The sequence below is a fragment of the Ranitomeya imitator genome, chromosome 1 (assembly GCF_032444005.1).
Source record: "Ranitomeya imitator isolate aRanImi1 chromosome 1, aRanImi1.pri, whole genome shotgun sequence".
In the NCBI taxonomy this organism is placed as follows: Eukaryota; Metazoa; Chordata; class Amphibia; order Anura; family Dendrobatidae; genus Ranitomeya; species Ranitomeya imitator.
The window spans coordinates 665,379,237-665,402,928 of NC_091282.1; the positions used below are offsets into that span (position 1 = coordinate 665,379,237).

Sequence of the window (23,692 nt, forward strand, 5' to 3'; positions counted from 1 at the left end):
TTCCTTAATCATCAAATTAGAATTATGCTAACCTGATAAAGTTGTGTGACACAAAACCATAAATACGCATGAAAACAGCTGCTGCAGAACAACAGGTCTTCCAACCAGGATAGAGGGGGTAAAAAAAAGGAGCAAAATGTGGTTTATTTGTTCTGCTGGTAGGCGATAAAGATCCAAATGGAAGTATAATAATAAAGGATTTTTTATTTCAGATTTATCAGTCAATGCATTTCAAAGTCATTCCAGACTTCTTCCTCAGAACAAAAACCGTATATCATATATATGGTTTGTGTGGATCATTTTGTCTATCCTGTTTTGCCGGAAGGGCTGTGTTATTTTCATTTCATGTTGGTTTATGCTGGAAGAATTAAAGAGACAGTGTTCCCATTTTAACCTCCGTGTACCGCTGAGTGAGCTGATCTACCACAAAGGTATAAATAAAAGTAAATATGAAATGAATTCAAGTATATTTAAGGAATAGCCTCTCCACCCATTAGTTGCCAGCATTAAATAGACTGTCTGACCTGTATTACGTTAGGGAGCGAGCGTTTTGTAACATAAGATAAACTTTGCAGCAGTGCTCAAATACTTACAACGCATGAACATGCCGTCCTCCCCTGAACCCCTAGCTACCCCTGTTTGGACATATACACATCAATTAATTATGAAAAAGTAAATGGTAGGCTGCACTGCATGACAAGTGGGACAGTTCCCATACATATTGGACTGCTTCTTACCGGCTCCACTGAAGTACTGGAATCCCAAACATCTCAAGGTTCACAACAAGTTCATTTCCTATTTAGGATTCATAGGGGTCGATGGGTACAGGAAGACGCTAATTATTTCCAAGAGGGAAGGAGCTAGTTTTAGTTTTTGCAAGTGCCTCCGTTCTTGGGAAAGTTTCCGAATTCCCCAAATACTAGATACATATGGAACACATGTATCATATAACCGGTATATAAGGAGACCCTCACACAACATAATGGTAAAGTATATTTATTCATGAATTATCACATCCACTTGCATAATATTTTATATCTATATCAAAATGTATGATTACAATACTCATCATCTACACGTTTAGTGGTATTAGTGATAAGAAGCGGACGTCACATGACTGATGCTTCATACAGGTAGATCAAGTGGTGGCCCAGGTCCCGGATCGTTATTACTGACGGATACACTTATATATGAGTACTGGCCTATCAATAGGAGGCAGGAACGATTCATTGCAAGTAGGAGAATTTCTCTCGATATTCCGCATTCTCAGACCTAAAGAAAAAGCGATATGTCAGTATAAATGAGATTGTGTCGTCACGGCTTATCAGAGTTCTAAGAAGTATTTTCTGCTTACTGTCAAAGATTGGGGACATGTGTGGTTTTCATGTATAGGCTAAAAACCGAAAATACCTGCAAGTTACTGCTGATAGTTTATTGCAATGTGTCTAGTTTAGTCCATCCTCCATGGTCAGCACCAGCACCTAGCAATCCAGGGTAGTTAAAGAATCCTAGAATGTAAAAGTTGGAAGGGACCTCCAGGGTCATCGTGTCCAACCCCTGCTCAATGCAGGATTCATTAAACCATCCCAGACAGATGTCTGTCCAGCCTTTGTTTGAAGACTTCCATTGAGTGAGAACTCACCACCTCTCGTGGCGGCCTGTTCCACTCATTGATCACTCTCACTGTCAAAAAAGTTTTTTCTAATATCTAATCTGTATCTTCATTGTCCATTTTTTGCTGAATTTTCTTCTGTTCTGCTAAACTGTCTCCAAACATTGCAGGTGCTGGCTGTGTTATACCATTGGCACCTGAGTCTAACTGAGCACTTTAACCATTTAGATGCCACTGTCAATTGTGACCTCAGGATTTAGGAGGTTGGAAACCTGGGGGGAGGTTTCCCTTCCGATGGAGCAAATAAGAATAAAAAAAAAGAAATAAAAAGAATGAAAAATACTTGAAAAATAAATTATACCTGGGCCATAAACAAAATCTAAAAATAATAGTTTTTTTTTTATCAACATGTGCAAAACTATCTTAAAGAATAAAATATCAAAATATTTACCCCATATTGTAAACACCAAAAAAGGCATTTTGGCAAAATTGCTGTTTTTTGTTTTTCGCCACCCTAAAAAAGCATAAAAAGAGCTCAAAAAGTCATATGGACTTCTAAATTACAATGGTTAAAACAGAAGTTCATACTGCAAAAATCAAGACCTCATAAACTCTATCGACCATAAAAATAAAAAGTTATAGCGCTAAGAAAGCAAGGAGGAAAAATTGAAAGCAAAGGTTCAAAAAATGATGGAGCCATCCTCTGTGCGCCTAGACCTAGTCTCTAGGTTAATTACTCTTATTTTCACTTATACAATGTAGCAAATTCTCAGTACAAGAAAATTCTGCAAATCTATCAGCAGATGTGCCGCTTGCAGTAAACAGGTTGCCATATATAGCAATCTGTAGTGGTGGAGGTAGGTGTCAGTGATCAGGACCACCCACTGGACTCTTAAGCACAAGATGAGCAGGAATTCAGACTATGCTATTTTCCATTATATATTGTAATTCTAAGTTCAAAAAGTGTACTTACGTCTTCATTTGAAGGAGTGACTTTCTGTTCCCCCGCGTCCAAATCCTGAACAACAAATATATATTTACTGCCACGTATAAACATACAGGAATTAGAGATGAACAAATCGATTGGATGGAAGTTTGTGTCAATTTTTTAGGAATTTTAAATCAAGGTTCGCTTTGCTCAAATAAACTAAAATGGCCGCCATTTTTTTACACAATGCAGAAGATTACATAAGCCAGGAATGTGGTTGGGCTGACTTAGCCAGTTAAATCACTACATGGTCTAGCATAGTAAATCACCATTGACTCTCTAGCCTGTTTAAAAGCTGAGGCAGGAAATGCAGCAGACATTATTTGGAGGTCAGTAATAGAGATAGGGAAAAAAACATAAAAACACTGAAATGCCTTTCTAGGAAACCTAATCTTTTCAGGGAAATTAGAGTCTTCAAAGTACTTTTCATTTGTGTCAAAATGATTTTCTACAAAACGGAAGATTTGGCAAAGCAGGCGAGCTTGAATTTCTAAAGTTTCACTCATCTCTACAAGTATTCACAACTATATACTGAAATTCTCACCTTTTGGTCCAAATAAGGCACTATAACATGGCTGGTTGCAATAGGGTTTTCCTTCGTGCTGAAAGAGAAATTGTGCAAATTAGTACATGTGATAAAAGTAATAAACAAGTGCTAAAATATATTATTTGATATTCAGCCTATTTTAGGTATTCCAGAGCCCTGAAGTGGCGGGTCTTACAATGAAAGGGTATTTTCACATGGAAATTTAAAGAATCCGATACTGACTTTATTGCAGTTTCACAGGAACTAAATCATGTTGTGCTGCTGAAACTATCCAGAGACCTGATTTTGGGATAGCTGGGGAACCTAGGTTAGATATCACGCGACTGGCAAGTTGTCCTCAATCCGACGGCTGAGGGGTAACTTATTTTTGGGGGGAGGATAACACTAAAACAGATCACAATATTAACGGGGGTCCAAATTCCAATCCCATAAAATGTTATAGTGTGCTGTACCTCAGCATGACTCCCAGGAGTCAGAGTCTTGTTGCACTTCTCGCATCGTAGGCATGGCCTGTGCCAGTCTTTATTAAGAGATGTCACCCGTTCAGCTGCAACAAAGCAAAAAAGGCATCTTAGGAATTCGCTGCTTACATTGCATGACTGCAAAATACACCACAAGTCTGTATCTAACCATGGAGTAGACTAACGTCCTCCTGTTATAACGTGCTGATACACAAAAGCAAGAAAAACACACTAGAAATATCTGTAAACTTGGAGAGGAATGCATTGTTGGAACAGAGCTACATTTCCAGCATGGTAGGGTCATAAATAACCCATATGGCGGCAACCGCCAGAAAAGTGATCACTGGAGCACTAGAGATGGGGAGACTTTGGTGTAACAGACACGTTGACATGACGTTGTGTGGTTTTGTAGCTTCCTGTCGCTGAGAACAAATCATCATTATCCATTACTAGTCTCTACACGTAACCGCAGAGATACTACATAGACCGGATTATGTCTCTGCACACTTCTGGCCTGAATGAAAGCATATTTCATGCACACATGATCCTTTTCATGGTGAATTACAGAACAGTTGTCTGTCTGGCTAGGTTTACAGGGTCACTTTAACCCCCACCACCAGACGGATGTCTAAATTATTATGTCAGCTCTGTATATGGTTATATGGAGGATAACAAGAAGAAATGTCCCATGCAGTGGTGTAGCGTTCGTTGCCAATGTCCAGTGCAAGGCAAATATTGTGCCCCCTAACTGAAAAGCAATAATGTCACCCCTCCTCCAGCTTATACTCATCAGTCCTACTCTTGTCAGCACAGAGGGAGAGGAGCACAGGCCACCCAATGTCATGACGCCATCAAGCAACCTGTGCTGAAACGCTGACATCTTTGTTGGCTGCGGTAAATCTTTGACCTGTTGCTCGACAGGATCCAACTGTCATATTGACGCTGATACTTTTCCAAGTGATGCTCACTCTGGAATCCGGGGCACCTGGCCAAAAGTCTAGAGCACATGAACTGCCTCAAATCTTCAGCAGTACACTGGAGCCTGAGACAACCAACCCTGCGCCCACTTTCCCTTATGGAAACCTGGTTAGGACTTTTACTTCCTTTAGATCAGGGGTGGGGAACCTCAGGCCCCAGGGCCATTTACAGCCCTCGATGACCTTTTCTCAGGCCCCGGAGCAGATTCTCAGGGACCACATACTTTGGCAGGGAGGTGTATTTTGATTACAACCAGCTTGTTAATTTCTTCTTGCTCTGTTAGCAGACACATGCAGTGTTCACTACTGAACACTGAAGGGCATGCAATGAAAGATTACGTCCTGACACCAGTGACAGAGTCAGGATGGACTTTGTGGGTGGAGTTTGAACGGCCCCCGAAGGATGGTATAAATATCCAAATGGCCCTTCGCAGAAAAAGATTCCCCACCCCTGCTCTAGATAGTCAAGTTCGATCACATTCTCAACTCTCTCCACTGATCCCAGCCTGGCAAACTAAACCTCTGCTAATATCAAGACTGGGGTTTCTATTCACAGATTACTCCAGTGGTAGAACAATGGTGGTCTGTGGGAACATGAGCCCTCAAGTCCGGGATCCTGTGAAGCTCACTGATCTGGAAGCTAGTGCCATTCTTGACCCGGCATAGGCAATCTATTTCTGGAAGCAGAGAGACACCCATCATGTCCATAAGTAGGGCCAACTCTCGTAGACAGTGAGGTGCTGTCACAACTGTATGGGTACAAAGGGTCTTATGAACCATTGTCATACAACTAATTATAGGTCCACATAAATGGAAGCAAATGATTGACTGGCCATATCATTGAGCTATGCTCGTTAGGGGCCCATTATTTGCCCATGCACTTTTATACTCTGGATAACCAGGATGAGAGAAAATAGCAGAATGACTCACAAGAATCCATTTAATTTCCATTACATTATCTTCCGGCATGGAAACTGTTTGGGGGCAATATACTACAATCCAATCCAATGTATCTTGCATTTGCCATATGTTATTCTAGTCATTGTTAATATTCTTTAGAAGATGCATTTCCTCTCAGCCCGGCTCAGACCTGTCATCAGGTTCTCAATGTGATTGGAAAACATCAACACCATGTTAACGCCTATTTCAGATTAGTCAGATTAGTACCACTGGTACCCCAAGGGGAATTCTGGTTTCATAAATCAAAAAACTAAAATAAAGGAGTTAACCAAGAAGTACATTATTGACCCCAATAGCTTTCATTGATATTAAGCAAACAGTTTTACTTACTGCCCCCCCCCCCTTTTTTCAGTCCTGGTGTCTCAAACTTTGTTATCAGACTGCAGCAGTGACATCATGATTTCAGCGCATGTGACCACTGCAGTCAATCACTCGGATAAGCGGTGATGTCAAGGTAGATGGCACAAGACTGTGAAGACTGTTCATTCATGATGGCCATATAGGTCCCGTTACCAACCCTGAACTTGTGCCATTGTCCCATCTACAAGAAGTGTAACTGCACTTTTGCAACAATTCACACTCTACCAATCGCTCAAATAAAATGGCAGAAGCTCTGCTCTTCAAGGCTGAAGAGAGGATCATAGACCAGTCCATTAACCTTGAGAGCAGCGTTTGGCTGAGTGCTTGTGCTCTTTTTTTCCTGATTGATGGGGATACTTTGCAGTTCATTCCCTACTTAAAAAAAAAACATTTACCCTTTTTACACATTTTATCGGCTGAACTCAAAATACCCAGGACAAGAAGAGACAGAAACCATTAACTATAGAGTCGAGAATCTCTCGAGAGATGGTGACCACATCTGACCTCTTCTATTAGCTAAAACCACAAGCCACAATGGGTAAAGCTCTCAGTGGTGGAGAAATTCATGACACTATAGTACAAGAGCTGATCTAATCTTCTTTCTTCAGGAGCACACTGCTCTCATGTTTGTGCTTCCGAAGATTGTCAGTTGGGATTGGCTGCATAGTTGTGCCTCTTGTAAGAACTGTGCATTCTTTGATGCAGTTTGCAGAATGTAGGAAACTGATACCATGGATCTCCACACTGCAGGCACACACAGAAAAGGGCCTCTGTACAAGAATGATATATGGGCCCTTTGCAGTCCAATGCACAATTCCACCTGCATTGGAGGTAATAGCAGCTCCCTTCCCTCTTGGGCCCTTGCACGGCTGCACAGATTGCACTCATGGCATGGCCACTAATGGATCTCCATTGATCTAATTGGTGCTACGTCATACACTAGAATAAAAAATTCAGAACACCCTTGAAGGTATCTCTGCAGGTTCCATGAAGCGTAACGTGGGATCTCGTCCCTGCGGGACATGGAAGCAAGGTGCACAAGCGGAAATAAGGATACAGCAAGTAAAATTGGAAAGTCTTTATGTGACAACACAGCATGTTATCTTAATTATCGAGATGTTTATTTTCAGTAAGCCAGGAGGCTTAGACTGTTATCTATATGTTGACTTTTGAATTTATGTGTTTCTTTCTTCCCTTGGTCAAGAGTCTGAAATGTTGACTTTTCTTGTAGGTTAAACTGATATTTGTAAATTGATGAATGGTTGTTATTTACCTAATATCAGTTCCTACAGTTTATTGTCTGCTATTTTTGCAAGACAGTGATGCAGGTCCATTGAACAATGGATGTTCGCTTAATATGTTGAGTGACCAATCTGTGTTGGTCCTGTGGCTTGCTGACTTGCAAACAGAGGAGTAAAAACTATGCAAATTGATTATTCAAACAAAGCGAGTTAATCTCATCACATCTTCCTCTTGACCAATGGATGTTGACTTGACCGACAACAATTGTGAGCTATATAAAGGGGATATGCTTCCAGTTCATGACGCCATCATGAGGAACACAGATTTTACATTCTACAGGAAGCCAGATTATAGGACCATGACTCCAGCTGAAAGAATACAGGTCTGCTCCATTGACCATCACTGAACCCATGGATACGTTTGGGGTGGTCAGGATTGGGACCCACCGGTCACCTGGCTCTATGGAGATGTTAGAAGCCAGGTATTAACTCTCTGGTCACCTGGCCTTGTACCTAAATGGACTGTCAGCTTCCTAAGCTTGTCATTACCTCCTCTCTGTGTGTGCCAGAGGTGTGGGTAGACGGCCCTGGAAGCTCTGAAATCACAGCTGCTCTTATCCCAGCGGGTCAGCGGAAGGGTGAGACTCTGTAATTTGCACCATCTTGGGTCTTGCTGGGACTGTTCGATGTGCTATTTGCCTGTTTTGTGGTTCAATAAAGCATTGCAAAACTGTTTTACCCTCACCCTGCGTTGTCCGAGTAGTATTATGCCCACTGTAAAAGGAGTGTGGGTGTTTGATGGGATGAACCCTTGCCCATGTGGTTTCGGCAAGCGGACTTAAGCACCCTCTGACTGTTATGACCTGGTGGTTAGGAGTTAAACCGATACAGGACAAGCTCTGGGAAGTGGGAACTCTGCTGACCGCAATCCCTAATCCTATCACACATACTAGAAATAGCCGTGGAGCGTACCTGACATGGCCTAGATGCCTCGTCACAGCCTAAGAACTAGCTAGCCCTAGAGATAGAAAATAAAGCCTACCTTGCCTCAGAGAAATTTCCCCAAAGGAAAAGGCAGCCCCCCACAAATATTAACTGTGAGTAAAGATGAAAGTCACAAACACAGAAATGAAACAGGTTTTAGCAAAGGGAGGCCAGACTAACTAAATAGACAGAGGATAGGAAAGGTATCTTTGCGGTCAGCACAAAAAACTACAAAAGACCACGCAGAGTGTGCAAAAAGACCCCCGCACCGACTCACGGTGCGGAGGTGCCACTCTGCATCCCAGAGCTTCCAGCTAGCAAGACAAAATCATGAAAGCAAGCTGGACAAGGAAACAATGAGCAGAAAATAACAATCGGGGACTTAGCTTCTTGCAGGAAGAGACAGGTCACCAGAAAGATCCAAGAGCGAACTGAACCAGTACAGGAACATTGACAGCTGGCATGGAGTAACGATCTGAGTGGAGTTAAATAGGGAAGCCAGCCTAAGAATAACCTAGGTCACCTGTGGAAGGAACCTCAGAACCAGCAACTCCACTCACAGCCACCAGAGGGAGTCCATGGACAACTCGCCGAAGTACCATTCATGACCACAGGAGGGAGTTTGATAACAGAATTCACAACAGTACCCCCCCTTGAGGAGGGGTCACCGAACCCTCACCAGAACCCCCAGGCCGATCAGGACGAGCCAAATGAAAGGCACGAACCAGATCGGCAGCATGAACATCAGAGGCAACAACCCAGGAATTATCTTCCTGACTATAACCCTTCCACTTGACCAGGTACTGGAGTTTCCGTCTCGAAATACGAGAATCCAAAATCTTCTCCACCACATACTCCAACTCCCCCTCGACCAACACCGGGGCAGGAGGGTCAACGGAGGGAACCATAGGCGCCACATATCTCCGCAACAACGACCTATGGAACACATTATGGATGGCAAAAGAAGCTGGAAGGGCCAAACGAAATGACACAAGATTGAGAACTTCAGAAATCTTATAAGGGCCAATGAAACGAGGCTTACATTTAGGAGAGGAAACCTTCATAGGAACATAACGAGACGACAAACAAACCAAATCCCCAGCACGAAGTCGGGGACCAACACAGCGACGGCAGTTAGCGAAACGCTGAGCCTTCTCCTGGGACAATGTCAAATTGTCCACTACGTGAGTCCAAATTTGCTGCAACCTGTCCACCACAGATTCTACACCAGGACAGTCCGAAGGCTCAACCAGCCCTGAAGAAAAACGAGGATGGAAACCAGAATTACAAAAAAAAGGCGAAACCAAAGTAGCCGAGCTGGCCCGATTATTAAGGGCGAACTCAGCCAAAGGCAAGAAGGACACCCAATCATCCTGATCAGCAGAAACAAAACATCTCAGATATGTCTCCAAAGTCTGATTGGTTCGTTCGGTTTGGCCATTTGTCTGAGGATGGAAGGCCGAAGAAAAAGACAAATCAATGCCCATCTTAGCACAAAAGGACCGCCAAAACCTTGAAACAAACTGGGAACCTCTGTCCGAGACGATGTTCTCCGGAATGCCATGCAAACAAACCACATGCTGGAAAAACAATGGCACCAAATCGGAGGAGGAAGGCAACTTAGACAAGGGTACCAAATGGACCATCTTAGAGAAGCGATCACAAACCACCCAGATGACCGACATCCTTTGAGAGACAGGGAGATCTGAAATAAAATCCATGGAAATATGCGTCCAGGGCCTCTTCGGGACCGGCAAGGGCAAAAGCAACCCACTGGCACGAGAACAGCAGGGCTTAGCCCGAGCACAAATCCCACAGGACTGCACAAAAGAACGCACATCCCGTGACAAGGAAGGCCACCAAAAGGATCTAGCCACCAAATCTCTGGTACCAAAGATTCCAGGATGACCAGCTAACACCGAACAATGAACCTCAGAGATAACTCTACTAGTCCATCTATCAGGGACAAACAGTTTCTCCGCTGGACAACGGTCAGGTCTATCAACCTGAAACTTCTGCAGCACCCGCTGCAAATCAGGGGAGATGGCAGACAAAATTACCCCCTCTTTGAGAATACCAGCCGGCTCAGGAACATCCGGAGAGTCAGGCACAAAGCTCCTTGAAATGGCATCAGCCTTCACATTCTTAGAGCCCGGAAGGTATGAAACCACAAAATCGAAACGGGAGAAAAACAGCGACCATCGAGCCTGTCTAGGATTCAACCGTTTGGCAGACTCGAGATAAGTCAAATTCTTGTGATCCGTCAAGACCACCACGCGATGCTTGGCTCCTTCAAGCCAATGTCGCCACTCCTCGAATGCCCACTTCATAGCCAACAACTCTCGATTGCCAACATCATAATTGCGCTCAGCAGGCGAGAACTTTCTAGAAAAGAAAGCACATGGTTTCATCACCGAGCCATCAGAACTTCTTTGAGACAAAACAGCCCCTGCTCCAATCTTAGAAGCATCAACCTCGACCTGAAACGGGAGCGAAACATCTGGCTGACACAACACAGGGGCAGTAGAAAAACGACGCTTCAACTCCTGAAAGGCCTCAACGGCCGCAGATGACCAATTGACCACATCAGCACCTTTCTTGGTCAAATCAGTCAACGGTTTAACAACACTAGAAAAATTAGCGATGAAGCGACGGTAAAAATTAGCAAAGCCCAGGAACTTCTGCAGGCTCTTCACAGATGTAGGCTGAGTCCAATCATAAATGGCCTGAACTTTAACAGGGTCCAACTCGATAGTAGAAGGGGAAAAAATGAAACCCAAAAATGAAACCTTCTGAACCCCAAAGAGACATTTAGACCCCTTCACAAACAAGGAATTCGCACGAAGGACCTGGAACACCATTCTGACCTGCTTCACATGAGACTCCCAATCATCCGAAAAGACCAAAATATCATCCAAATATACAATCATGAATCTATCCAGGTACTTTCGGAAGATGTCATGCATAAAGGACTGAAACACAGATGGAGCATTAGAAAGTCCGAATGGCATCACCAGGTACTCAAAATGGCCCTCGGGCGTATTAAATGCTGTTTTCCATTCATCGCCCTGTTTAATATGCACAAGATTATACGCCCCTCGGAGATCTATCTTGGTGAACCAACTAGCCCCCTTAATCCGAGCAAACAAATCAGACAGTAGCGGCAAAGGGTACTGAAATTTGACCGTGATCTTATTAAGAAGGCAGTAATCAATACAAGGTCTCAAAGAACCATCCTTCTTGGCCACAAAAAAGAACCCTGCTCCCAACGGTGATGACGACGGGCGAATATGCCCTTTCTCCAAGGACTCCTTTATATAATTCCGCATAGCGGCGTGTTCTGGCACAGATAAATTGAACAGTCGGCCCTTAGGAAACTTACTACCAGGAATCAAATCAATAGCACAATCACAATCCCTATGAGGAGGTAGGGCACCAGATTTGGGCTTATCAAATACATCCTGGTAATCCGACAAAAACTCAGGGACTTCAGAAGGAGTGGAAGACGAAATTGACAGCAATGGAACATCACCATGTACCCCTTGACAACCCCAGCTGGACACAGACATTGATTTCCAATCCAATACTGGGTTGTGGACCTGTAGCCATGGCAACCCCAAAACGACCACATCATGCAGATTATGCAACACCAAAAAGCGAATATCCTCCTGATGTGCAGGAGCCATGCACATGGTCAAATGAGTCCAGTACTGAGGCTTATTCTTGGCCAAAGGCGTAGCATCAATTTCTCTCAAAGGAATAGGATACTGCAAGGGCTCCAAGAAAAAACCACAGCGCCTGGCAAACTCTAAGTCCATCAAATTCAGGGCAGCGCCTGAATCCACAAATGCCATAACAGAATAGGACGACAAAGAGCAAATCAGAGTAACGAACAAAAGAAATTTAGACTGTACAGTACCAATGGTGGCAGACCTAGCGAACCACTTAGTGCGCTTAGGACAATTGGAAATAGCATGAGTGGAGTCACCACTAGTGTTGAGCATTCCGATACCGCAAGTATCGGGTATCGGCCGATACTTGCGGTATCGGAATTCCGATACCGAGATCCGATACTTTTGTGGTATCGGGTATCGGTATCGGATACATAGAGATGTGTAAAATAAAGAATTAAAATAAAAAATATTGATATATTTACCTCTCCGGCGGCCCCTGGACTCAGCGCGGGTAACCGGCAGGCTTCCTTGTTCAAAATCAGCGCTTTTAGGACCTGAGAATCACGTCCCGGCTTCTGATTGGTCGCGGGCCGCCCATGTGACCGCCACGCGACCAATCACAAGCCGCGACGTCACTGCAAGCTATTAGCGCGCTCATTTTTGAAAAATGAGCGCGTTAATGACTTTCAAAGACGTAGCGGCTTGTGATTGGTCGCGGCCACGTGACCAATCACAAGCCGCGACGTCACCGCAAGCTATTAACGCGCTCATTTTTAAAAATGAGCGCGTTAATGGCTTTCAAAGACGTAGCGGCTTGTGATTGGTCGCGGGGCCGCGACCAATCACAAGCCGCGACGTCACCGCAAGCTATTAACGCGCTCATTTTTAAAAATGAGCGCGTTAATGACTTTCAAAGACGTAGCGGCTTGTGATTGGTCGCGTTAATAGCTTGCGGTGACGTCGCGGCTTGTGATTGGTCGCGTGGCCGCGACCAATCACAAGCCGCTACGTCTTTGAAAGTCATTAACGCGCTCATTTTTAAAAATGAGCGCGTTAATAGCTAGCGGTGACGTCGCGGCTTGTGATTGGTCGCGTGGCCGCGACCAATCACAAGCCGCTACGTCTTTGAAAGTCATTAACGCGCTCATTTTTCAAAAATGAGCGCGCTAATAGCTTGCGGTGACGTCGCGGCTTGTGATTGGTCGCTTGGCGGTCACATGGGCGGCCCGCGACCAATCAGAAGCCGGGACGTGATTCTCAGGTGCTAAAAGCGCTGATTTTGAACAAAGAAGCCTGCCGGTTACCCGCGCTGAGTTCAGGGGCCGCCGGAGAGGTAAATATATCAATATTTTTTATTTTAATTCTTTATTTTACACATCCCTATGGATCCCAGGGTCTGAAGGAGAGTTTCCTCTCCTTCAGACCCTGGGAACCATGAGAATACCTTCCGATACTTGATGTCCCATTGACTTGTATTGGTATCGGATATCGGTATCGGCGATATCCGATATTTTTCGGGTATCGGCCGATACTATCCGATACCGATACTTTCAAGTATCGGACGGTATCGCTCAACACTAGTCACCACAGTAAAAACACAGCCCATTCTAACGTCTGTGTTCCTGCCGTTCAGCTCTGGTCAAAGTCCTATCGCATTGCATGGGCTCAGGCCTATGCTCAGAGAGTACCGCCAAATGGTGCACAGCTTTGCGCTCACGCAAACGCCGATCGATCTGAATGGCCAAGGACATAGACTCATTCAGACCAGCAGGTGTGGGAAATCCCACCATAGTATCCTTAAGGGTTTCCGAAAGACCCTTTCTGAAAATTGCCGCCAGGGCACACTCATTCCACTGAATAAGCACAGACCACTTTCTAAACTTCTGACAATATACCTCCGCTTCATCCTGACCCTGACACAAAGCCAGCAAGATTTTCTCTGCCTGATCCACGCAAGAAAGATATAATAATTTTCACTTGTTGAACGGGATCACCAGAGGAGCGGGGTTTCAAAGCAAGAAACAGTTTACAATTATTTTTGAAATTCAGAAACCTAGATCTATCCCCAGAAAACAAATCAGGAATAGGAATTCTAGGTTCTAACATCGGATTCCGAACTACAAAATCTTGAATGCTTTGTACCCTTGCAGTGAGATGATCCACACAAGAGGACAGACCTTGAATGTCCATATCTACACCTGTGTCCTGAACCACCCAGAGATTAAGGGGAAAAGAAAGACAAAACACACTGCAGAGCATTCTGGAATGCTGTAGATAAGCCCCCGATGTATCCTAAAAGATGAGAAAAAGACGTTAGATTATACTCACCCAGGGGCGTTTCTGCTGTTGGTCCGGGTCCTGCACCTCCCATCTTCATCAGATGAGGTCCTCTTCTGGTCTTCACGCTGCGGCTCCAGCGCAGGCGTACTTTGTCTGCCCTTCTGGGGGCAGAGCAAAGTACTGCAGTGCACAGGTGCCGGTAAAGGTCAGAGAGGCCCAGCACCTGCGCACTGCAGTACTTTGCTCTGCCCTCAACAGGGCAGACAAAGTATGCCTGCGCTGGAGCCGCATCGTGAAGACCAGAAGAGGACCTCATCTAATGAAGATGGGAGGTGCAGGACCCGGACCAACAGCGGGAACGCCCCTGGGTGAGTATAATCTAACGTCTTTTTGTCATCTTTTAGGATTCATTGGGGGCTTATCTACAGCATTCCAGAATTCTGTAGATAAGCCCCTGATGCCGGTGGGCTTACCTCACCCACAATTTTGGGGGTGACAGGTTCCCTTTAATATACCGAAATTGCTAGGTAATGCTTTGTTTCTCCTTCAGAGGTGTTGTCTCACAATGGCAGCCCATTGCCATAATCCGTATTAAGGCAAATGGCTGAAATAGTGATAGTTCCTTAACTCTGGTGGACTTGGCCCCCTATGTTTTGCATGGCCGGCCATCTATTTGAATAGCAGCAGATAATACTTCTTGTCCTTTGCAGTGGCTGTAACGTGCCTACTCTCACCAGTCGTTTCATTATAAATGGTTCCTGATCAGCATGCAGACTAAGAATAAAGGAGGAGATTTGTGCAATTCCCTAACTTCCATTTCCGAGTTTTCATAAGAGGTGATGATGAGTGATTCTCAAGTGCCTCAATATTATAATATTTGTGATTAAGAGATTAACTTCGGATCAAGTTTGTCATTCTCATAAATAGGTTCTCATTCAGCCATCGTGTATTTTGTATTATTTGCTTTGGCCCAAAAAGCTACTTTTTATCAAGGTGTTAGCAATCCTCCTTAGATCAACAGCACGCTATGCAATGCAAATACTAATGAAGAAACACAAATGCGGGACATTCAATAGCAAATACCCAACTAAATTATAACAAAGGCGGCCTGTACGGAATTAAGGGCTACTTGCTTCCTAACTAAATTCTGGCCTCTCCACCAAAACTGCAAAATATCAGGAAATACTGTTTTTGGAGGCATTAAGGTCAATGGAAACAGGATGGTATTTCGGGCTATTGTTCAGCAGCTGATGTCTACCGGTTGTTGTTTGCCAGCTGTACAAGCCTTGACTTACGGATAATACTCTGCTAAAAATAATCACCAGCATCCTTCCATGTAAATGTAAAGAAGGATTGGCCTATGTAACACCTAAAAGTGGCTGTTTCTTTTACTTTGATGGCCTGTCCTTCAAAACTAGTTGGTGGGGTGTAAACTGACAGATTCCCCCCTTCTTCCCATGCACTTACACTGCATGATTATCAGGAAAGACCATTACCAGGAACTTTAGTTTCCAGAAAATTGTGCCATGCAAACCAGTTGCCGATCACCTGACGAATAATGATCTTTTGGCTTGGTTAAAAAAGCATGGCTCTCAGTAACATGTGGCCCTGTCTAAACAGGACATGTGCTGCCGAGAAAAGTTACAGTCTATGTACATAGAAAGATCTATTAAAGATCTAAAGAGCAGGGTTTTTTTTGCGGCTGTTTACAGCAGCTAGTTGTCTGCTGGACACCCAGCTTTACAATGGTTTGAAAAAGGTCTTAAGCGTATTCACTGCCTTTTTTTGGTTCCTGTAAACCCACCAAAAAAAAGATAAAAAGAAATAATGCATCCCAAACTGTGATGCAATCCTGCAATGTTCAGTGGTGAAGAGTCTCCAACGTCCTCAAACTCAGGAAGACAGTCAACGTTTTTAGCTTATATGCTAGTAGACTACAGGAAGCCCATTTTATTTAATTAATTTAAATTTATTTAACGGCCTTCAGCTCGATCTCGAGCCATGGTGACTTGATGGATGAATGATCGATAGGGAGATCGATCTTGTGCAAACCTACATAGGTCCACCAGGATCCTCTCTGCCATTTTCTTGATTGTATCAAGCCATCGGGTTACCGGTCTTCCTCTTCGCCTTGTTCTTCCTATGTCCTTCTCCAAGATTGCTCTCTTCATATAATGTGTCCAAAGTAGGCAATTCATAAGGCAAACAGGAAAAGAAATCCAGCTTCCAAAAATATCAAGATTTATTGAGGATAAAATCCAAAGTCCAATGACATGGTTCACAGGAGAATGAGTAGCAGCAGGCTACGCGTTTCGAACAATGAGTTCTTTTTCAAAGCACTTTGCTTTGCTTTGAAAAAGAACTCATTGTTCGAAACGCGTAGCCTGCTGCTACTCATTCTCCTGTGAACCATATCATTGGACTTTGGATTTTATCCTTAATAAATCTTGACATTTTTGGAAGCTGGATTTCTTTTCAGCTTCCAAAAACTCCGCCCATATGACCGAAAACAGGTCCCGCCAAATTCAGGTGACAGGTTCCCTTTAAGGATTATTCTCATCTTCATAGATGAATATAGTCGGATAGTCCTTGTAAATACAAGTAATTTTGCAATTTACTGCTTATCAAAATTTTCAACAGTTCTTGAGATATTAACTCTTTTCTTTTGTTTACAGCTCGTTGCCTTGGAAACGGACCTCCACTGCTGGATAGAAGAACATGCACAGTGATTACCACCTCTTTTCTATTGCGCCTGTAAGCACTGTTTTCATGCTGACCAGGATCGCTAGAGCGCACCACAACCTCCTAATCTCAGTCAGCTTCATCGCAGTGCTTACAAGCTAGACAGCAGCAGTGGTCGGTCTCCTAGGCAATGAGCTGTAAGATATGTATCAATATCTCAAGAACGGCTACAAATTTTAATAAGCAGTACATTGCAATAGTGCTTGTTTTTACAAGCTCTATCTGACAATACCCAGTCATGGGTATGTAAAAAAAAAAAACAGGTCCCATCTCGCATCACCATTATTGAAGTGTTGGACTCGCATGCGCATCTCTCATCGTTCACTTTCAGTAAATAACGCAAATAGCAAAGCAGCAAGCACCTATGGATACGCCATAAATGTCTTAGGCTACTTTCACACTAACGTCGGTACAGGCCCGTCGCAGTGTGTCGGGCCGACATACCGACGCATGCTGTGAAGTAAAAGCACAACGGGGGCAGCGGATGCAGTTTTACAACGCATCCGCTGCCCCATTGTAAGGTCCGGGGAGGAGGGGGCGGAGTTCCGGCCGCGCATGCGCGGTCGGAAATGGCGGACACGACGCACAAAAAAGTTACATGTAGCTTTTTTTGTGCAGACGGTCCGCCAAAACACGACGCATCCGTCGCACGATGGATGCGACGTGTGGCAATCCGTCGCAATGCGTCGCTAATGAAAGTCTATGGAGAAAAATGCATCCTGTGGGCAACTTTGCAGGATGCGTTTTTTCTCCAAAATGACGCTAGTGTGAAAGTAGCCTAAGATGGGAATACTTCTTTAAGCAAGTCAGGAGATGAGGACACTGGTCATGAACCTTGGACAATGAACTCCAATAAAGCCTAGGGTTTTATGAGCCTCATACAATTATGTTATTAAATCTACACATTTGATAATGTATCTGCAGGAATTCAGTCAGGATGATAACACCCACGGGTAGTATTTTGGGTGTTATTTGGGAAATCTCCAATAGCAACTTAAATTGGAACTGTAAGCTGTTGACAGACTTTACGCAAATCAATAGTCCCATGGAATATAAGAAACTTTGTAATATATCTAATCGCAAAATTCTTTCTCCACTTATGAGCCACTTCTTCCACTCCCTCTGCCTCTTGAACTCACCATCCACCTTGAAAAAAATTAAAAAAAAGTCTCAACTACATCTTGCTCAAGTCAAGACAGACTGCCAGCTCCGTGCGGTGTCAGGTTGTACCTTCTGTTATACTCTATGGAGAGTGGATGAGGGAGGAGAGCGAGACACAGAAAGATTGCGCTGAGCTTTCTAATAAGTCTTTTAGCCCCACTTCAGAGCTGGATTCACATTTACATTGCTCATTACTGAAGAAATTAGTACAGTAAGGAATAAAGAGTAGGAATCCATTCCTGTGTGCTGTATTGAGACAATCACATATCACTCAAAACACCTCCCAGGAGACAGAGCACACAGTTCCTGCCTGAGTACGCTTACATCAGGAGTACAAAAGCAATAGAAAGTCATAGTCCGCTGTCTGCGCTCCCTCAAGCATCTAAGATGTCTTTTGAGCGACTAGTAATGACCTCAGGACCTGGATCACTGCTAATCTGCACAGAATAAAAGTGCCTAAAACATATTAAAAAATATCACTAAAAAAATTACGCTACTCTTTAAAATTGTCATGATTGGGTTACTCCTCATTGTAGCCTCAAAGCTGAGCGATCTGGTGAGTACCATGTTACACAATCAATATAACAATGATCTAATCTGTTGGATGATGCTAGAAAACACCAACATTTCCAGGTTGCATCACATAGCAGAACAGCTTGGCTGCTGTGCATATTCACATTTCCTGACCCTTCAAATCTACTTCCAGTTTCAGAACCCAGAAAAGGGGAACTGGTTTTTGCAAATTCACCTTTTTAGTATATTTAACCAATTAACTCAATCATACACATGCTCACTCTGACTGGCTGAGCGTTCATGTGTTCTGCACAAACACCTTTGACTGAGCAGCTTATCTCTGGGAAGAACAAAAGAATCTTATAGCTTTTTTTAAATGTCTTTTAGGCCCTAATACAGGGGTGGGGAACCTCAGGACCTAGGGCCATTTACGGCCCTCGATGACCTTTTATCAGTCCTCCGATCAGATTCTCAGGGACCACATTCTTAGGCAGGGAGGTGTATTTTGATTACAACCAGCTCATTAATTTCTTCTTGCTCTGTTAGCACACACATGCAGTGTTCACTACTGAACACTGAAGGGCATTCAATAAAAGATTACATCCTGACACCAGTGCCATAATCAGGAAGTACTTTGTGGGCGGAGTTTGTACAGCCCCCGAAGAATGGTATAAATATCCAAATGGCCCTTGGCAGAAAAAAGATTCCCCACCTATGCCCTAATACATGGTAGATGAATAACTGAGCTTGTTCATTGAATCTCGCTTAAAAATCATCATTCTCGGCAGCACATTGTCCTGTGTAAAGGCTAGTGCTGCTGAGAATATTCTGTGCGCACAGAACGATCATACTAACAATCATTCTGTGAACATAGAAGAGCCGCCAGCTTGTCTAAACAGGCCATTAAACGTCCACCGACTGACTGGCTTGCATGCAGTATAACATCCATGGTCAGTCACTGTAAATGCACCTGCTCTCCACTCTCCCGGAGTTTAACATCCATATGTTTGGCGAAGTCAGAACAGACAGCTAATCTAACATGTATGCACTCTGTTAGTATCGGAAAAACTGAAAAATACTAGTGAAAGACTCCCTATGGCTATGTGGAGTATTTGGAGCAGAAATTTTGCAAATCCTCCTCCAAAGTTCTCAAAAACTTTAAGTTTACACTCAGTTTCTGCTCCAAAAACTCAGCAAAAAGACTCTGCACATAGCCTAAGGCTATACACGCACTAAAATTTTTGGAGCGGAAACTCTCTGAATTCTCAAAAATTCAAAACTCCTCAACATCTTAGGCTAGTTTCACAGTTGTAGTTGAGTCCGCAGCGTCTTGTCCGCAACTGCAGCAAGCGCATGCGTACGCAAATATATGCCTACGCATGCGTTCCCATAGGCAGTAATGCGTTTTTTTAACGCACTCATGTGCATGCCTGCGCATATTTAACGGAAATTTGCCGCCTCAAAATATTGTAACATGGTGCGCTAGCCGCGCCCCGCCGCACACAGCGAAAAGACGCATGCGTAAGCGAATGCAGGCAAACACATGCAAACGCATGCACCTGCGTCTACAATGTTAAAGATAAAACACCAAGACGCATGCGGATGTATGCGTCCGAAAAGCTGCAGAAACAACCACAAATGTGAAACCGGCCTTAGAGTTTCTGCCCAGTTTCCACTCCCACAACTCAGCAAAAAATACTCAGTGTGCACATTCCCTAAGAATCCATGATAATCACAGCTGTCATACAGATAGTCCTGCGCTGCCACATATTTCCGAAGACTTGTTTTTAAGATTAAAGGAGCTCAGCGACGTGTGACCCCAGGGTGCTCCAGCACTGTGTAATTTAATGGATGACTTGTAATTTAGGCTATCTTTAGCGGTGAGTAAATCCTGCTGAGATGTTTCCCCTAGCTTTGTTGTGACTGCAAAACATTCAGTGTGAGTTCTGCATGTGACTATTGTGTCGCCATCTAAGGCAATTACTGCTGCTGATTCATGTTACCATGGGATCTTTACATTTAACAGGGCAAAATGGCCGCCGACATTAGATAGTTACTAGCAGAGGTGTATCTAGCGTTTCTGGCACCCGGGGCAAGAATTCATTTTGGCGCCCCCCCCCCCCTCCAAGGGCATATGCCCCCCGTCAGCCCCATCATTGACCTCTCCTCCCCCCCCCACACACACACCATTCACTTCTCTGCACATTCCCCTGAAGCGCGATATACACACACACACACAATACTGAGACACACACATACGCACACACTCACATACACACACACACACACACATACACATTCACACACACATACATTCACACACATACACACACTCACATACACACACACATACACACACTCCTCTCACCTCTCCTCGTGCTCTGCGCAGCAGCTCCATCGCCTTCCTCTGACACAGCCGGCCGCTGAATGATGACGTCATCCAGCGGCGCGTCTGTGTGAGAGGAAGCAGGAAGAAGACAGATCATGCGGCTGGGCAGTGGAGGTGTAGGGATTTCTCCCTGCCTGCCACAGCCACTGTGCAGGGGCTCCCCTCCCCCTCTGCACACACTGGGAGCCGGCACTCTGCAGCTTCTCTGTGCCGGCTGTCAGCTTGACAGTCGGCACAGAGAACAGCTGACTCCCAGTGCGGGGGGGCAGCAGAATGCAGCCACCGGGGGAGACACTGCGGACCGCCGAATTAGGCGGCCCGACTGCGCCCCCCTGCCGGCTGCGCCCGGGGCAAATGCCCCGGCTGCCCCCCCCTAGATACGCCACTGGTTACTAGTGATGAGTGAATATACTCGTTACTCGAGATTTCTTGAGCACGCCCAGGGGTCCTCCGAGTATTTTTTAGTGCTTGGAGATTTAGTTTTCTGCAGCTGGATGATTTATATCTGTTAGCCAGCATAAGTACATGTGGGGGTTGCCTGGTTGCTAGGGAATCCCCACATGAACTTATGCTTTTACGATTTTTACTCAGGCACCATATGTCTATATAATATATAATAATTGTCTGAACAAGCACATAGCTGCAGTTTTGTGGTAAAATCCACAACGTATTTTCCACCCTGTGTGCATTTAGCCCAATGATATGTTTATAGTCTTTTTACAGTTTTTGGAGTGGAAGCTCCACATTTTGAGGAGGATTTGGAGAGTCCTCTGCTCAGTTTGTGCTCCAAAAACTCAGAACAAAGTCTGTGTTGAACATATCCTTAGGCAGTGTTCACACAGAGTTTTTGAAGGTGTTTTTGATTTGCACCAAAATCCTCTTCAAAAGCAATTTCAAAATCTTCCAATTCACTTATATGGGAAATTCACTTTGTTGTTCATGGTAGGTTTTTTTTAGCGTTTTTTGAGGTTCTCACCAGCGCCGGTGGACAAAAAAGGTGCAAGTCAATGAAACTGAAATGGATCCTCATTTATGAGTCCAGACAGACAGACTTCCTACTGTCTCAGACACTGCTCTGTACACCCAACTCATGCAGGAACTGCGCACTTCAGAGCGGTGGGGGTCTTAGTTTAAGGAGCTTTGTTTGGATCCTATCTAAAAAGTTTTTCATGGTTCTACATGACTATATTATATGTTCTGCTCTAGGTTAGATTATAAACGGTGTGTGGTAAGAGCTGTCCCATTGGGACGTCTGCATTATAATTAGAGCTCATATGTAAATGGAGATGTGTGGTCAGGACACATTGCCATGTTATTTCTATTATTTTTTTATCTAGAATGGCAAAGGACAGGGGTTCTACTGTATTATAAAGGAGATTTTGCTACCTCTGAGACCAACTATGAAAAAAAGCATAAAAACCCCATGGAGAGACCTCAGCCAAGTCTGCAGGTGCTGAAAATTGCATGTATGGAGCAAGCACATCTTTTAGTAACTAGATATTGACTGTTGTACCAACATCAGGTCAACAAATCCTAAGACTTAACTTGCCAAGGGAAATGCAAAATAGTTTCAGGACCTCAAAATTCTAAGGCCCTTCTGACGAGGTTAATAAAAGCCAATTGTACTTGTCTCCGGAGTGATCCATCCGGCTCCGAAAGTTAATTGCCTGGATATGAAAAATGATTTTGCAAAACTCTCAATTGAACCCAAGGTCCATCTAACGTCTTCCACATGTTCCATCATAACCTTGGCTAATGCTTTCGCAAGAACAAGCGAAGGAGGCTGTAATCAGGAAAGATCAACTCTACAAGATCAGAGATGATTGGGATGTTGCACTCACTGTAAATGAAAAGAAGCAAACTGTGTTCTGGGATGATGAAGAGTCAAGGATTTCAATACCACATCTATTTATGAATAAAGACTTCCCGGTCTACGTAACAGCCTAAATATGCTTCATACAACTCACAAGAACATGCTAATTCTATAATACAGTCCTATATATTTAGTTTTCTAGAACGTTGGGTCTGTAAAACCATGCCAGGTGCCAGTAATGTTTGGTCTAGACAATGTTGCACCATTTCCATACAACCAGCAATAGTTATTGCCCCCTCTACCCAACAGTTGGGATAAATATAAAGCCGGCCATACACATTAGATGGCTGTCATCTGAATGATGCTTCAGCTGATTGTTTGGCTGACAACCGGCTTTCCCAAACAGAGGAGCGCATGCTCGACTGAGAGCCTCTGTGTTTTCTATGAGAAAGCCGCCAACTGGGTCGAGACCAGCAGCTCATCTTCAGGAGAACAATGCGACCAGCAGTCTGAAATCAGACAAGCATGATACACATCTCTCCCGACCACCATTGGGCCGGCGCCTTCATACACATTAGAGTTTCAGCCAAACCTGGCGATATCTTAGGAGAGGTGAGGAGGGGTTCAGCTGACATATTAGTCTAATGGGGGCCTTAATTCTGATGCATTTCTGCCTAACACATTCACAATCCTTAGATGTGACTGGCAGGGAGGCATCTGGGATCAGCCACAATTCCAGTGTATGGCCCTAACCTAATACTAATCCAAAAAGTATTACAGTAACATGACATAAGCCTAAGACCTATTTTACACAACATTTTGAAGAAAACAGCACCTCTTTTGTATCATTTCCCCAGCGGTGTTTATTATTTTTTGTCATACATTTTTCATATAGGCCTTCCAATAGGATTTTTAAAATATATCTCCAGACAAAAAAAGTCTGTGTGAAGGAACCCAAAGGTGAATTTTATAGCACCTTTTGTGCATTAC

General features: G+C 44.0%; 1 protein-coding gene across 2 annotated transcripts in view; it reads right to left on the reverse strand.

Annotated features, from left to right (window-relative positions):
• Window positions 1-980: 980 nt before the first annotated feature.
• The window catches only part of CRIP1 (cysteine rich protein 1), a 28,794-nt gene continuing 6,082 nt past the window's right edge, over window positions 981-23,692 (reverse strand). The window contains exons 2-6 of one of the 2 annotated variants that reach the window (XR_011313913.1): window positions 3,600-3,694; window positions 3,145-3,202; window positions 2,586-2,630; window positions 2,064-2,126; window positions 981-1,272 (exon numbers count right to left, since the gene is read on the reverse strand). Coding sequence is in view for 1 of the 2 variants with exons in the window: in XM_069729048.1 (XP_069585149.1) it covers window positions 2,590-2,630; window positions 3,145-3,202; window positions 3,600-3,694 (194 nt within the window). In the remaining variant the exon portion in view is untranslated. The remainder of the gene's footprint in view (window positions 1,273-2,063; window positions 2,127-2,585; window positions 2,631-3,144; window positions 3,203-3,599; window positions 3,695-23,692) is intronic. The other variant, XM_069729048.1, reaches the window with a different exon arrangement.